At 36.4% G+C, this 15,865-nt stretch overlaps 2 protein-coding genes across 2 annotated transcripts in view; both read left to right on the forward strand.

The window, feature by feature from the left end:
- Positions 1 to 11,430, forward strand: part of ZNF451 (zinc finger protein 451) — a 103,978-nt gene extending 92,548 nt beyond the window's left edge. The window contains exons 17-18 of the mRNA XM_005863324.2: positions 1,133 to 1,201; positions 10,601 to 11,430. Coding sequence (XP_005863386.1) covers positions 1,133 to 1,201; positions 10,601 to 10,647 — 116 coding nt within the window. The 3' untranslated portion in view covers positions 10,648 to 11,430. The remainder of the gene's footprint in view (positions 1 to 1,132; positions 1,202 to 10,600) is intronic.
- Positions 11,431 to 13,196: 1,766 nt separating this feature from the next.
- BAG2 (BCL2-associated athanogene 2) overlaps positions 13,197 to 15,865 on the forward strand; it is a 16,295-nt gene continuing 13,626 nt past the window's right edge. Inside the window, exons 1-2 of the mRNA XM_005863325.2 lie at positions 13,197 to 13,231; positions 14,404 to 14,487. Of these exons, the coding sequence (XP_005863387.1) occupies positions 13,197 to 13,231; positions 14,404 to 14,487 (119 nt within the window). The remainder of the gene's footprint in view (positions 13,232 to 14,403; positions 14,488 to 15,865) is intronic.

Here is a 15,865-nt window from a genome sequence, read left to right on the forward strand (position 1 = left end):
ACCCAATGTTTTAAACTTAATTTGTTATTCTTCAAGTTGTAACTGTAATGTTTTATTTTCCTAAAACATTGCTTGGAATGTTTGAAGTATCAGGTGCATATAACAGAATGTAGAAAAAGCAATAGTATTTTTGCTGGAATGGCAAAAGATAACTTCTAATAACAAGTTTTTGCAGCAAAGGAATATAAGGGATATGCAGTGATTTTTATTTATAAACAATTACAAGTCTTTAACTTTTAAATGTATATTTTAAGTTTTTAAATATTTCCAGAGAAGCAAATATGTCCATTTGACTTGTATTTAGGTATTTAAACCCTGATTCCATCATTCTGAGCTATATACAGGGTGGGGCAAAAGTTGGTTTACAGTTGTTCATATGGAAAATAATTAATAAATAATAATACAAGAATAAATTGTTTTGTATACTCACAACTATAAACTTTTGTACCACTGTGTGTGTGTGTGTGTGTGTGTGTGTGTGTGTGTGTGTGTGTGTGAATGTAGTTAAAGTAAAAAGCCAAAAAGCCAAATATTGGGTCATTGATACACCATGGTTCAAATTTGAAGTGACGTTGGCAATATCTGGTCAGTCATATCATCTTCATAAAGCCTTAGCTCTCATTATAAAAGCACATAAGGCATGAGTTGAGTAAGTTTGTTCCATGCAGAGGCATTGTTAATTCTCTGGTCTCTATAGAGGTGAATGCATATGATTTTCAAAATATAGGAGAATTTTATATGGCACCAAGGTTGTAAGATGATTTCATGCAAGTGAAACTTTGGAGTTTACTGGTGTCTTATAATTTAGTTTTTTTAAATACTAGAATTTTCTATTCAATAGTTATGTTAAAAGAACTTTTTCAAATAATTCTTTGACTATAGAACTAAAATTGAATTGCCTATTTCATTAGTTTTTATTTTATTCTTGATTTATGTAATGTAATTTGATAATCATTTAAAAAAAATAACAACAACAAAAACAAACCTAAGGGGAAATTGGTGTTCTAATGGATGGTAATTAGTAAGCTTGGGTATGGGAGAAGTCATTGATAAATGTTGTTTGAGAATACATAAATTATGGCACAATAACTTCTTCAGAAATTCATTTGCATTTATTGATTCTGCCTTATAGAATGTGACAGTGATGACAACCTGGGTATAAAAAGTACTCCAATGGAAGAAGAATTCAGATCCACAGAAGGTAACCTAATGGAATAATTAATCCTTTCCCTTCTTGAGTGTATCTCGTCTGGTTTTTTATTTTCTCCTCTCACCTGTTCATTCCCCCCTACTCCCTCCTACCCCTCAGCTTAAAAATAGTTATTTCCTCATTCAAAGGATAGTTTGCATTTTCTCATGTAAGATGATTTAGGTGTAATACTAATTTAGGAGGCAAGAACAAGAATCAGCCAATTATGGCCCTTGGACCAAAGCCAGTTCACTACCTAGTTTTTAAATAGTTTTATTAGAAAACACTCCTGTTAAGTATTGACTGTGTTGTGGCTATTACATTGCAAGAGCAAGGTTGAGTAGTAGTGACACAAACAGTATAGACTATCCCCCATCCCTGCCATAGCCTAAAATAATTATTTTCTGACCCTTTGCAGAAAAAGTTTGCTAACCCCTGGGCTTAGAGAAAATTTTGATTTCCTAATTTTTACTTTGAGTAGATTAAAAGTTTTATTAAAAGTTTTGCAGAACTATGAAAGCAAACTCTTACGTCTAAATATTAATGGGCTGTTTCTATAATTAATGGGCTGTGTCTAAATATTAATGGGCTGTTTCTATAATTAAAAATTTTCCCTCTTTTCAAAGGAAAATCTACATATTTCCTTTCACAGGTTAAAGAGAACTTTACAACAAATAATTTACTGACTATACCACTATTTGTCTATGTCATATGCCCATTTTTTTACTTTGGCTTTTCCGTCATATACTGATTTTAAATAATCACAGGAAGAAATGAAACAACGGATTTTTGAAAATACTTTAAGCTTCACTGATACTTTACATTGGTATCTTCGACATAAAGGACAACAGTAGGAGTGAGAATGTGGCGATTCGAACGTACGGAGGGAAATGTGGCTACACAAGCACACACAGTGGCCTAACTGATTTGTTTTCTATGTATTTGCTTGATCTCTCATGTAATGAAATTAGTTTGACTGAGACCATACTAGAGCTTTGTACTCTTAGGAATTTGGGAATCTGAGTCTGGCAGTGGAGTTGATTCATCCATTTAATGAAGTAGAAAATGAATCTCTCTCTTGTAGCCAGAATTACTGGTTCAGCAAAGTAAATCTCCAGCCTAATTGGAAGCAAGCTTTTTGACAAGTTGTTATCCCCATCTTGGTCTTTCAAGGACTAGCTTAGTGCATAGCAGCCACATAATAATGAGTTAAACAAATGAAAGAACTTTTATGATTTTTAAATAAAAACTGCTAAGTTACTTATCAAGGACATTACAAGATAAACACCATTGAGCATCTACATAGTTCAGACATTGCAACCTTTATTTGCCACACACACCAGTCCCATAGAAAATGCCAGACAAAATTATAACTTTTAAATAACCACATTTGGGGAGCCTTTACAGTTTTGTGGGCTCCTAGCTAATCCAGAAAATTGTGAGATGTATAAAAGCTGAATATGTATCAGAATTTCTAGCATAATCTATGTAATGTATTATATGGTTTGGAGATTTGGAAAGGTTTTAGATTTTTGTGATTCCTTAGTTTGAAAAATGGATTATCATTAAAGGATGAAAGAGAAGGTACTTTATACTTTTAAGTAGTTGCCTAAGAAAAATCAAAAGGATGTTGCTATGTGTGTGTTGTCTTTCATTTCTTGCTGCTATACATATATTTTATTGTATATAATTATTATATACATTACCTATTATAACATACATAATAAAAGTGAGAAGCATACAGTGTTCCATGTAAGTTAAGGAATCTGATCTCCTCTGCACTCTCCTCTAATACCCTTACTTTCCCTTCTCCTTTTACCCAACAGGAACTAGCTCAAATGTTAACTCTTAGGTTGAATCATATATAATTATCATTTGTGTAAGCAATTTTGTATGGTCAATGCCTCTCCTAGATTTTCCATCTTTAGAGAGAGCTAACTCCTGCTTCCTCTAGGCTCACTCTGTACCATACCAAGTGGCTTTAAAAAAATTTTGGTCTGACCATAGCCAGCATGGCTCAGTTGATTAGAGCGTCTTCCCATATACCTAAAGGTTGCAGGTTCAATCCCCGGTTGGCACACATATAGAAGGCAACCAGTAGATGTTCTCTCTCACATTGATGTTTCTCTTTCTCTTTCCCTTCCCCTCTCTCTAAAAGTAGTAAGCATATCTGTGTCTCTCATCTTCTTTGAACTATGAGCTCCTCAAGGGGTAGGATCATGTTTTATTTATCTTTATTTCAACAGCATCTAACACAGTGTTTGGCACTAAATTGAATGAATAAACTTATAAGAAACTTACAGCATGTTAGAGCTGCCAAGACTCATCTCTCTGTAATTGGATAAGGGAAATTAAGACTGAGGCCATTGGTTGGGGAGAATTTAGGTGATTTTGCTAACCCAGCACCATGAAAGCAAAGTGATGTTCTGGTCCAGACCTGATAGCAAAACTCAAAAAAGTCAAAATAACTTCTCAAGTCTCTCCTTCCCTTCCTAACACAACACTGTAAAATACATACCTGACAAATGGTGGTGGAAGTCAGGATAAATTTGCAGGTGGCTTTTTACCTTGGGGAAAGGTAGCTTCCCTATTCCCATCTGCCCCCACCATGACTTGTCATATTTTTTGTTTTCTCAATAGACTAGTATCAGTCTCTGACTACCCAGGCCAATCATAAAGATCCTATGTAACTTTTTTGTATACCAGATAGGAAATAGAGCCCAAATAGTGTGGTGAACAGTGCAGATTTTGGACTTGGGCTGCCTGGGTTAAAACTCAGCCCTGCCACTTATAAGTTATGTACTATTGGGCAAGTCACTTAACTTCATTTGTGTCAGTTTCCCCATTTAAAAAAGGGAATACTGCCCTAGCTGGGTTGATTCTGTGGATAGAGTGTCGGCCTGCGGACCAAAGTGTCCCTCGTTCGATTCTGGTCAAGGGTATGTCCCTCGGTTGCAGGCTCCTCCCCGGCCCAGACCCTGGTCAGAGTGCATGCAGGAAGCAACCAATCGATGTGTTTCTCTCACATCAGTATTTCTCTCTGTCTTTCTCTCTTCCACTCTCTCTGAAAATCAATGGAAAAATATCCTTAGGTGAGGATTTAAAAAACCCTCACACAAAATAAAAAAGGGAATACTGGCATACCTATTTTATTAGAATAACTTGACACATGGTATTGATTGCTACGGCTGTTATTGTGATTTTGATCATTATTATTATTATCATCATTACTCACCAAATCTGAGGTTTGCTCTGTAAATAAGCCTACTTAACAGAGGTATTCTGACTCAAATCACTAAAATAGAAAGAGGACAGCATCATGTGTGTGGTTGCCAGTGCAAAAACCGCCTTTCTGTAAATGTCAGCAGTTTGCTTTAAGAGTTCCTTCAATTAATAGGTTATCAATATAATTATTAATATTATACTATAAATAGTAAAACATCATATGTGGCCAGTTTAAAGACCAAAGAAAGGCTAAGAGAGTAGTGTGTTCATTTTTTAATTCAGTTAATGTATATGAAAAATTTAATACTTTTGCAACTGCTCTTAATCTTAAAAATTTGTAAAAGGCAAAACATTTATTTTACATAAAAACTTAGCTCTCTAAACCAGCAATTTTCAACCTTTTTCATCTCTGGCACACAAAAACTAATTACTAAAAATCTGTGACACACCAAAAAATGTTTTTTTGCCAATCTAACCCCCCCCGCAAAAAGCCATAATTTTGTTCCGTTCACACCAGAGGGCTGTTGTTTTGGCTGTTGTCATTTTTTTTATTTGACAACCTAAGGGAAAAGAGGTCAGTGCCCCTGACTTAATAGGTATTGCATATTTTAAATTTTTTGCAACACACTGGTTGAAAATTGCTGTTCTAAACATTAAGTTATTTGCCTTCAGATTCACAGATTCAAAATGATTGGGGCATGACTTATATAGGTCTTCTAGTTCCTATTACAGTATTCTTTTTTATTGCCATAATTACCTCTCTTTCAAAGAGAATGCAATGAAGCCAGAGACAAAGGAGAGAAAGAGAAACATAGACTTAGCCACAGAAAAAAACAAAGACATACTTCCTACAAGTGTCTTTATTTGTTCATATAGCTTCAATTACTGTCTATTGTTCTTTTGTTTCAATCTGAAGGATTTCTGTTAGGGTTTTTTTTAGGGCAGGTCTACTAGTAACAGACTCACTTAGCTTTTATTTATCTGGGAATGTCTTAATTTCTCCTCCATTCTTCAAGAATAGTGTTGCTGGATATAGACTTTTTTTTTTCCTTTTCTTTCAGTACTTCACTACAACAAAATGTTGTAGTAAATATGTTAGTAAATATGTTATCTCACTGACTTTTGGCCTCCATTGTGTTTGGTGAGAAGAGCTATTAATCTTATTGAGGATGTCTTATATGTAAGAAATTGCTTCTCTTTGCTGCTTTTATTTTTAGCTTTTGACAGTTTGACTATAATGTTGTCTCAGTGTGGATCTTTGAGTTTCTCCTGCTTGGAGTTTGTTGAGCTTCTTGGATATATAGATTTATATCATTCATCAAATTTGGGTATTTTCCCCCTTCTTAAATTTGTTAAACGCCTGTAATGAATTTTTCATTTTAGTTGTACTTTTTAGCTCCAGAATATCAATAGAGAGAAATTATGAAATAATTATGAAATAACATTTTTTAAATAACTTTGTTTTCCTGGTTTCCTTTGTCCATGGTTTACTTTATTGCTTACAACATATTTAAGTTTGTTGATTTAAAGTCTTTGGCTAGTAAGTTCAATGTCTAGGCTTCCTCAGGGGCAGTTTAACTCAGTTTTTTTCCTCTTTAAATGGGACATACTTTCCTGTTTCTTTGTATTCTTTGTGTTTTTGTTGTTATTGAAAACTGGGTGTGCAAATATTATAATGTAGTACTCTGGAATCAGATTTCCAGAGTTTGCTGTTCTTGATTATTGAAGGTTGCAGTTTTCCCAACCATTTTTGTAAAAACAATATTCTTTGTCATGTCTGGTCACCGAAGCCTCTGTTCCTTTAGCGTGTGTTCAGCTAGTATTTTGACAGAGATTTCCCTCAAGACCAGGAACTGAAAAAAAAAACCTCTCCCGTCTTTACATATTGGCACGGTGTTGGGGCCCCTCACTGAGCATACAGTGAAAGTTTAGGGTCTCCTGAGCATGCACCCTGTCTTGGGCATGTGCTTGGCTTCATAAATTCCTCAGTACACATAAGTGCTTTTGAATGCCCTAATTTCTTGGAGAAATTTTCTTAACGGCTTTTCCTCCTAGGTATTAGGCAGTCTCAACCATAATCTTTTGCCCCCAGTCTGTGGGTTTTTGTTAACCTTACAATGTTGTTGTGCAATGCCTGCTGCTTTTCTGTCCTGAGTGGGTTCTGAGCTAGACAAAATAGAGATGAATGCCTTATGTCATTCCTTCAGGTAGCCCCCAGACAGATTAGAATACAAACAAAATAATTTGTGAGTAAATTCTACTGTGCTCCATCTGGAATAACGGACTAGGGTCCCAAACAAGGAGGTAGTGGGGAAAAGGCAAGTAAAAATGCCAGTATTTGCTTCATTGCTGTGAACCTTTAAGTGTTTTCCAGACTTTTGACAAAGTTGTTTCTGATGGTTTCTGCTTGCGTTTCAATGTTTCTTTGCAGGGATGGATTTTTGGAGCTGCCATTTTGTTGAATTTACTCCCAAGACTGATTTTATCTCTTCTTTAAAAGTTTTATAGAATTCACTGGTGCAATATCTTGGGTGGAGTTTATTGCTAGGAATTCTTTTATTCTTCCTTTTAAATAATTTTATTGATTTTAGAGAGGAAGAGAGAGAGAGAAACATCAATGAGGAGAGAGAATCATTGATCAGCTGCCTCCTGCACACCCCACACTGGGGAATGAGCCCACAACCCTGGCATGTGCCCTGACTGGGAATCGAACTACGACCTCCTGGTTCACAGGTTGATGCTCAACCACTAAATTGCTAGCTGGACAATTTCTAGGAATTCTTAATATTCAGATTTTGTGTCAGTTTTGTAGAATTGTTTTTCAAGAAATTTACCCATATTACCTAAACAGTCAAATGTACCAATGTAAAGTTATTCATAATATTCTATTATTACATATTTTTATTTCTGTAGGATTCTTTTATATGAATATTTGTGTGCTATTCCAGTGATATTCAGTAGATTAGATATTCCAGCTGGTTTTATTTTTCTTCAGCCTAATGAACTTCCTTTCATTTTATGTGATGCAGTTTTGCTAGTAATGAATATTCTGATTTCATTTGTATGAAAACATCTTTATTTTTCCTTTAATCTTGAAGGACATTTTCTCTGACTTTAGGATTCAGGTTGACTAATAACTTTTCCCTTCAGCTCTTTAAAAATGTCATTCCATTGTCTTCTGGCCTTCATTGTTTTTTTATGATAATCACTCTAACTTGCATTATTATTCCCCTATGTGTAGTGTGTCTTTTTTTCTTTTTTCCTTCTGCTGCTTTCAATATTTCCTCATTGTCCTGGGATTTTAGCAGTTTTTAAAAGTCTCTCTAGATGGAGTTGTCTTTCTATTTATCCTGCTTGGAGTTTTCTTAGCTCCTTGTATCTGTAAGTTTATAGGATCCCCCTGGTTTTAGAAATTTCCAGTTATCATTTCTTTACAATTTTGCCTCACTTTCTGTCTCCTTTTCTTTTGGAACTCCAATTACACACGTGTTAGGCAGCATAAATACACATCTGTTCATTTTTTCCCAATCTTTTTTCTTCATTTTCAGTAATTTCAACCTTCCCGTTTTATTGACCCTTTTTTCTGCTGCCTCTAATGTTAAACCCACCTAGTGAATTTTCCATTTCAAATATTGTATTTCTCAGTTCTGAAAGTTCTAGTTAGTGCTGTGTTTTTTTTCATAATTTTCATTACTCTATTGAGATTTTCTATCCATTTATCCGTAAGTTCGTGAAAATATACTAGTAACTTTGCTAATATCCTTTTCTGCTAATCCAAACATCTTAATTATCTTAGAGATTAGTTCTGTTTACTGTGTTCATCATAGTTGGACAACAAGGCATGGTCTATATTCTTTTATGTTTGAATGCCTTCAATTAACATTGTTTTACAGATTCATCCAGATGTTAGCATATAGTTTTGGTTTGTTCATTTCCAATACCTGTATATTCTATTTTATGTATATATCACAATTTATTTATTACTTGTAGTCATTTGGTTTGTACTTTTCAGCTAGTATAAGTAATACTTAAATGAACATTCTTGTACATGTCTCTTGGTGTACGTATGTCCACATTTCTGGTAAAATATACCTAGAAGTTGCTTATGTTCAACTTTAGTAGGTAATGCCAAATAGTTTTTCTAAAGTAATTGTTCTAATTTCTTTTCTTACAGTAGCGTATATGAATTCTCATTGATCTAAGGTTTCACTAATCATTGAAGTAAATTAGTCTTTTTAATTTTAGTTAGTGATGGGTACATACTGGTATTTCTTTGTGGTTTTTTTTTTGTGGTTTTAATTTCTATTTTTTCTGCTGAGTAATATTTCACGACCATTTTGACACAATGTTTTGTCAATGCCTTTTCAAAAAAATTTTTTTTAAATATACTTTATTGGTTTTTTACAGAGAGGAAGGGAGAGGGATAGAGAGTTAGAAACATCGATGAGAGAGAAACATCGATCAGCTGCCTCCTGCACACCCCCTACTGGGGATGTGCCCACAACCAAGCTACATACCCTTGACCGGAATCGAACCTGCAACCATTCAGTTGGCAGGCTAAGGCTCTATCCACTGAGCCAAACTGATTAAGGCCTTTTCAAAATTTTTGACAGTTTTCTTTTAGATTATCTTTTTGTTGCTTTTTCTGGGTTAAAAATCTTTCAGTTCTTTCTGGGTACACAAGTTTCATGTATTGCATATATTTTCTCCCACTCTATGGTTTGCCTTTTTACTCACTTAATGGTGTCTTTTCATGAATAAAAGTAATTTTAATACATTCCAAATTACCATTCTTTTTCATAATGTTTTTTGATACACCACCATTTATTAAATTAAAACGACCATCTTTTCCCACCATTCTATAGTGCCACCTTTATTATAAATCAAGTTTCCATATATTTATGGAAACTGTTTTTGAGATGTCTATGCTGTTCCTTTGGTCTACTCATCTATTCTTGCACTAGTGCCACACTCTTAATTACTGTAACTTCATAATGAGTTTTCATATCTTTATAAATCTTGTCATTTTAATTCTCCTTGCTGAGAGCCTTTTAGCTTTTCTTTGTACTTCTTCATCTCTCTCAATTCATCTGAGGGCAAATCACTGACCTAGAACCTAAGTTTAACTTAAACACAGTATATACCAGCTTATAGTATTTTAAACTACAGACAACATAACACCAGTGTCCCAGCTCAGGAAGGTATGTATAGCTGCATCCTAAAGGTATCACTGGTCCTATGAACCAAGTAGGCTTTGAGAGGCAATCTACTAGGTGGGATAAGATAAATCTAGTGTAAGAGGCTAAGGAAGGCTAAGAAATAGACACCTAATTTCACCCTCCTGGGCGTTAGCATCATTCTCAAGGAGGAAATGGAGAGGTCTGTGAACCCCAAAATGTCTCTTGTTCACTACTATATTTCTGTGCCTGATATACAGTGGGCATTTAATAATATTTGTTCAATGAATGCATATGTGTATTCTATATATATAAAAGGCTAATATGCAAATTGTCCCCTCGGGAGTTCGATCGCTTGCTATGATGTGCACTGACCACCAGGGGGTGGCGTGGGACAAAGGAAGGCCCTGTCTGGCAGCCAGAAGGCCCTGATCGCCCTGATTGCCCCTGCTCACCAGCCAGGCCTAGGGACCCTAACCGTGTACAAATTTTGTGCACCAGGCCTCTAGTATAATATAGGCTTCTCAGAAGACATATATATTGCCATGAGTTTCACTCTTTGCCTTAGAGACTAGGAAGCTTAAAACAAATTTTAATAGCCTGTGAGATTTTACCATTTCATGGTTTTGCCTATTTCTACTTTGTCATATATGCATTACATCAAGTCTTTTTGGAAATAAGTGCATGGATTTTTTTAATGTTTAGTGACTACCTATCAGTGATTTCAGAAATTTGTTAACTATCTACATTCCTAAATGGAAAAAACTTGCAAGTTCCTTAGCACATTAAGTTCATATATGTAATAACTCAGTTTGAGGTTATATCCAGGTTCTCACTTTCTGAAATATTCAAAGTTTATGTAGAAACTTCCAAGTTGTTACCATAAGTTTCTCCATTTTGATTTTCATTTACATCTTTCAAAGACAGATGTAGTTGATGGGACTTACATAAAGTACATGTTTATTAGTTGTCTGCCCTAAATATTAAAATTCTCTGTTTTTTAATGCAGATGTAGAATTAGAAGAAGCTATTAGAAGAAGCCTTGAGGAAATGTAATTAAAGATATTAACCACACAGCATCAAGTAGCCTTGAAGATACTCAGGATAATGAATTCTTGAATTTGTTTCTAAAGAAGGCCAGCAATCTACTAACTAGTACAGATGTATTTGGAACACTGCTTTTTTTGCTTTCTCATGTTCAAAATTTTATATTTGCTTTGTATTTTTGTGTGTTTTTTTAAAAAAATGTAGAGGAATAAAATACATGTTAATACAAATATATAAACCATGTATTCTATTAGAGGTATGACAGTTTCCCAGTTAACTTGGAATTCCTATATTTAGGTTAAAAGAATTGAAAAATAAAAAAGCTCTTGACTATTGTTTATATGTTTCCCAAATAGCATTATTTCTTTACCTGTACAGTACAGGTGATTCTAGTTTATTTTTTTAGGAGTGAAAATGAAAATAAATAAAGCTGCCATAGATTAGTTTTTCTGTAAATTCTACTTCTCATGTGGCACTAATCTATGTATATAATTACCTTTGATTTCTCTGTTTATGATTATTAGAAGACAGTAATAGAAATTAATCGTGGAAACAGTTTAAAAGTGTTACGAGCACTGTTCTTTGTGGGTTTCACTCAGAGGTGTAATTCCTGCTTTACTTAGAGAAGCACATTGCTGGAATAAAAAGAATACCCTAATTTCTTTGAAATAATTAAAAAGAAACCTTTTCTATTCCTTTTACCTGCTTAGACTTTTATGTGACTTGCATTACCTTCTGTTTAAAGGGAATGTTGTCAAAATACTTGCATAAAATTAAACTTATTTTTAATAATAATAGTCTTTTTTATATATTTGTGTAAACATAATCTTAAAAAAAAATAATGTTCCAGGTCTACTCAGGAATAATCTTTCTTAATCCTTTAAAATTTTTATTTCATATGTATCTTCATTTTGTTATTCATTAAATTGTTTTTCAGTTTCCTATGTTTGGTATTACATATTTAATTTTTAAATGTTGAGGTCCCCATTGTGAATAATTAAAATATCACATAATTAGACTAAGAAGGGTTGTTATACTGTTTCTATATATATATGCTTCATGTCATTTGACCAGAAATGTTACCCCAAAATTTTTGAGTAGTAATTGCTTACCAAGTTGAAAATTTTCTATAATTTTTTTAAAGAAAAAAGTCATGGCTAGAATTTTGTTCTTTTTCTGCAGTTACATATTTTAGTGTGAAATAGCATTGCTATATTTTTTTATTACAGCATAGTCTTTTTACAGTATAGTCTTTTCAACCCACATTGGAAATCAATTTGTGTTTTTATTTTTTAAGATATCAGGTCTAGCCCAGCCAGTGTGGCTCAGTGTTTGAGCATCGACCCATGAACCAGGAGGTCGCCGGTTCAATTCCCAGTCAGGGCACATGCCTTGGTTGCGGGTTCGATCTCCAGTATGGAGTACAGGAGGCAGCCGATCAATGATTCTCTCTCATCATTGATGTTTCTGTCTCTCTCTTCTCCCTTCCTCTCTGAAATCAATAAAAATATATTAAAATATATATATATATATGTATCAGGTCTATTCTATCTACTTGTATATATTTTTTAAATAGAGATTATAGCTTGAGAATTTACCAGTCATTTTTCCAAAACGACTACGTTGTGCTTTTAATTTGTATGTTAAAGTGGTCAAGTAAGGCCTTAGGAGGTAGTCCCTGAGCCAGACCTTAGGCAGTGGTTCTCAACCTTCTGGCCCTTTAAATACAGTTCCTCATGTGACCCAACCATAAAATTATTTTCGTTGCTACTTCATAACTGTAATGTTGCTACTGTTATGAATCGTAATGTAAATATCTGATATGCAGGATGGTCTTAGGTGACCCCTGTGAAAGGGTCGTTCAACCGCCAAAGGGTCGCGACCCACAGGTTGAGAACTGCTGCTAGAGACACCTGCAGGAGCTTGCACAATAGTGAGAAGCATAAAGGACATTCCAGAAAGAAGTGTGGCTAAACAGATGTGGGGAAGAAGAAGAAACAACACCTCTGTGCCAGAGCTGCCACACTCAGGTGTGAGGTACACTGATGCTCTATTAATCAGCTTTTCATCATGACCCTTAAAAAGGTAATTGAATTGTTTAATATTTTAATTGTCAGTGATTGTGTTTTACCTGTTAAGCAATTACAAATAATTTTTAAATTTTTTATTATTTGAATTTAGCTACAAAGGGGAGGGAAGATTTAATCAATGGATAACATTACAGAAAGTTGTGGATAAACTAAATTACCAAAGTAAACGTTTCTAACATTGACAAAGATGCTTATCTTTTTGTTTTATTCATTTACTCATTCATTCACTCACAAAATATTAATTATTTGCCAGCGACTGACTGTTCTAAGCACTTGAGATTTATCGGTGAGCAAAACAAAGCCCACTCTGTGGAGCACACATTGGAGGAGAGGAGGTTGGATAGAGTGTTAAATAATAAGCGAGTATATCCGATGGTGATAAGTGTAATGAAGGAATATAGGGAGGGGAAAGACTGTGGGGGTGGGAGGCTTATTTTTAGTGGGGTGGTCTGGAAGGACCCTGACCATATGAACTTGAGCAAAGACCTGAAGAAGTTGATCGAGTGAGCCATGGAAATATGTATGAGGAAGAGAGCGCCAGATGGAGGGTGAAAAGGTCTAAAAGTCAGCTTGATATATATATGGAAAAGCAGGAAGGCTCTTATGAGCTAGGACAGTGGTCGGCAAACTCATTAGTCAACAGAACCAAATATCAACAGTACAACGATTGAAATTTCTTTTGAGAGCCAAATTTTTTAAACTTAAACTATATAGGTAGGTACATTGTTATTAACTTAATTAGGGTACTGCTGGGGTCCAACCCCAGCAGGTCCAGGGGTCCCCAAAGGTGTGGACAGAGTCGGCGAAGAAGGAATGACACGGAGACAGCCTTCAGTTGATCAGCAGCCTAGTCAGGACCTCTAGCCAGGATCTCCAGCCAAGTTCTGGTCGGGATCTCCAGCGAAGTTCTGGTTAGGATCTGATCAGGATCTGATGTTTATTGTCTTGTTACATCTGTATTTATACCAGCCGATTTTAATCCTGTCAATTTCTATTACAAAGGTTAGGGCGTTTCTTATCTCCATTCCAGGGAGTAAAGATTATGTAGCTTAACTACCCGCCTGGCACTTACTTAAGGGGTTGTATCTCCTCCCTAACCTCAGGGAAAATCCCCACCTGGGGAAACAACCTTTCTCAGAGAGGTGACCTTGGTTAAAACACATGGCGCTAAGGAGAGCAAACATATTAAGAACAATATGCTATATATGCCAGGTCCCTTGAAACATATGCTGTGCAGATGTTTCTTTCCTGCAGCGACTGTGTCAAGCAGCAAGGATGGACCGGCTTCCGGCAGGGTACTCCTAAGCTGGCCTTTGCTAAAAAATGTCCTCAATCTGATTGAGGTACGTTTGCTGAAGTTGACCCCATCCAACTCTCCCATCCACACTCGTCTTGTATACTTGTTTCGTCTACCTCCTTTCCGAAAACCGACTTCTGCGCATGGGCCACGAAGTTTCAATCGCACTGTACGTGCGCGCCCGCATGTGGTATTTTGTGGAAGAGCCACACTCAAGGGGCCAAAGAGCCGCGGTTTGCTGACCACTGAGCCAGGAGAGTAATAGAGGAAGTTCCTGAGGCCTTTTTAAAAGATCTTGGTTTTGACTCAAATGAGGAGCCATTGAAGGTTTCTGAGAATAAGTTGTGTGCTCTGCCTTATTTAGAAGGATTACTGAAGTAATGCAGTGAGAACATACCTGAGAGACAAGAGTAGAAGCAGGAAGACCAGACAGGAGGTACTGCTGCAGTATCTATCATCCAGGTAAGAATTGGTGGTGCTGGGACCAGAGTGGTGGCAGTGAAATCAGGGAGATGAATTTGGATACATTCTGAAGGTAGAGCTGCGGGGATTTACTTAAGAATTGGATCTGGCATATGAGAAAAAGAGAGCCTAAGATGATTCTGAAATTACTGGATAGACTTTTAAACCATTCACAAAATATATTTGCATTCCAAGTTTGTGCCATGACAGGACAAAATCAAGGTCAAGTAATCCCGTACACCAAGAGTTTATTAGTGTTGAGATTGAAGTCTGAGGGAATTGGGTTCCAGTTTTAAGGGCCTCATCTCTGTTCAAGTATTTAAATGGCTTTGATCTCAGATTAAAGATTGTGATTCAGCTTTAAACTGCTATTACCTATCACTCTATGCACTCTGTACATTCTCATCCTTGCAATATGAAGCATAGAGCTATAATAGGAGCAAATCCTGAGTTTTAAAAGTAGGTAAAAAAAAAAAAAAAAGTAGAGTGGAAGGGAGAGAGAAATGTCGATTGGCTGCCTTCCACATGTGCCTCGGCTGAGGTACATGACCTTGACCAGAATCCAAACCAGACCCTTCAGTCCCAACCAGCTAGAGCCAAATTAGATAAATCTTTGCACTCCCAGCCCAATTCCACTTCTACAGATTTACGTAAATTGGGCGTAAAATGGGCCTTAATGGTTACCAGTTATTTCACTCAAAATTCCAACTAGAGCCCTAACCGGTTTGGCTCAGTGGATAGAGCGTCAGCCTGCGGACTGAAGGGTCCCAGGTTCGATTCCAGTCAAGGGCATGTACCTCGGTTGTGGGCACATCCCCAGTAGGGGGTGTGCAGGAGGCAGCTGATCGGTGTTTCTCTCTCATCGATGTTTCTAACTCTCTATCCCTCTCCCTTCCTCTCTGTAAAAATCAATAAAAAAATATATTTAAAAGAAATCCAACTAGAATAATTTTTAATAGGAGAAAAAAGCTCATTAAAAATCCCTTCCTTGGAATGGGTTTGAAATGAAGTAAATGCTCCTTGCGGAAGTCGGGTCTGTTTTTACTTTTCCCTATTCCTTCAGCGGTGTTGTCCAGGCTGGCCGCCTCATCTCGGGAAAGGGGGAGCAGGGGAGCGGGCCAGGACCGGCCGCCCAGGAGCGGAGGTCAAACGCCCTCTCTTCCCCAAGGGGACCTTTCTCCACGCACCCAGGGACTGCAGCGTTTTGGTTTTTGCTGTGGATCATGGGGGCGGGGAGAAACTAAGTGAAGCCATCTCTGATCAGCACACCCACAGTCCACCGCTAGGTCCCTTGGCGAGGGGGCGATCGGGAACCTCGGGCTGCGCGGAGGGTCGGGGCCGCCGGGGGAGGGGTGTTGTGTGCGTCTCCGCAGCGGCC

The sequence above is a fragment of the Myotis brandtii genome, unplaced genomic scaffold, assembly GCF_000412655.1.
Source record: "Myotis brandtii unplaced genomic scaffold, ASM41265v1 scaffold176, whole genome shotgun sequence".
NCBI lineage: Eukaryota > Metazoa > Chordata > Mammalia > Chiroptera > Vespertilionidae > Myotis > Myotis brandtii.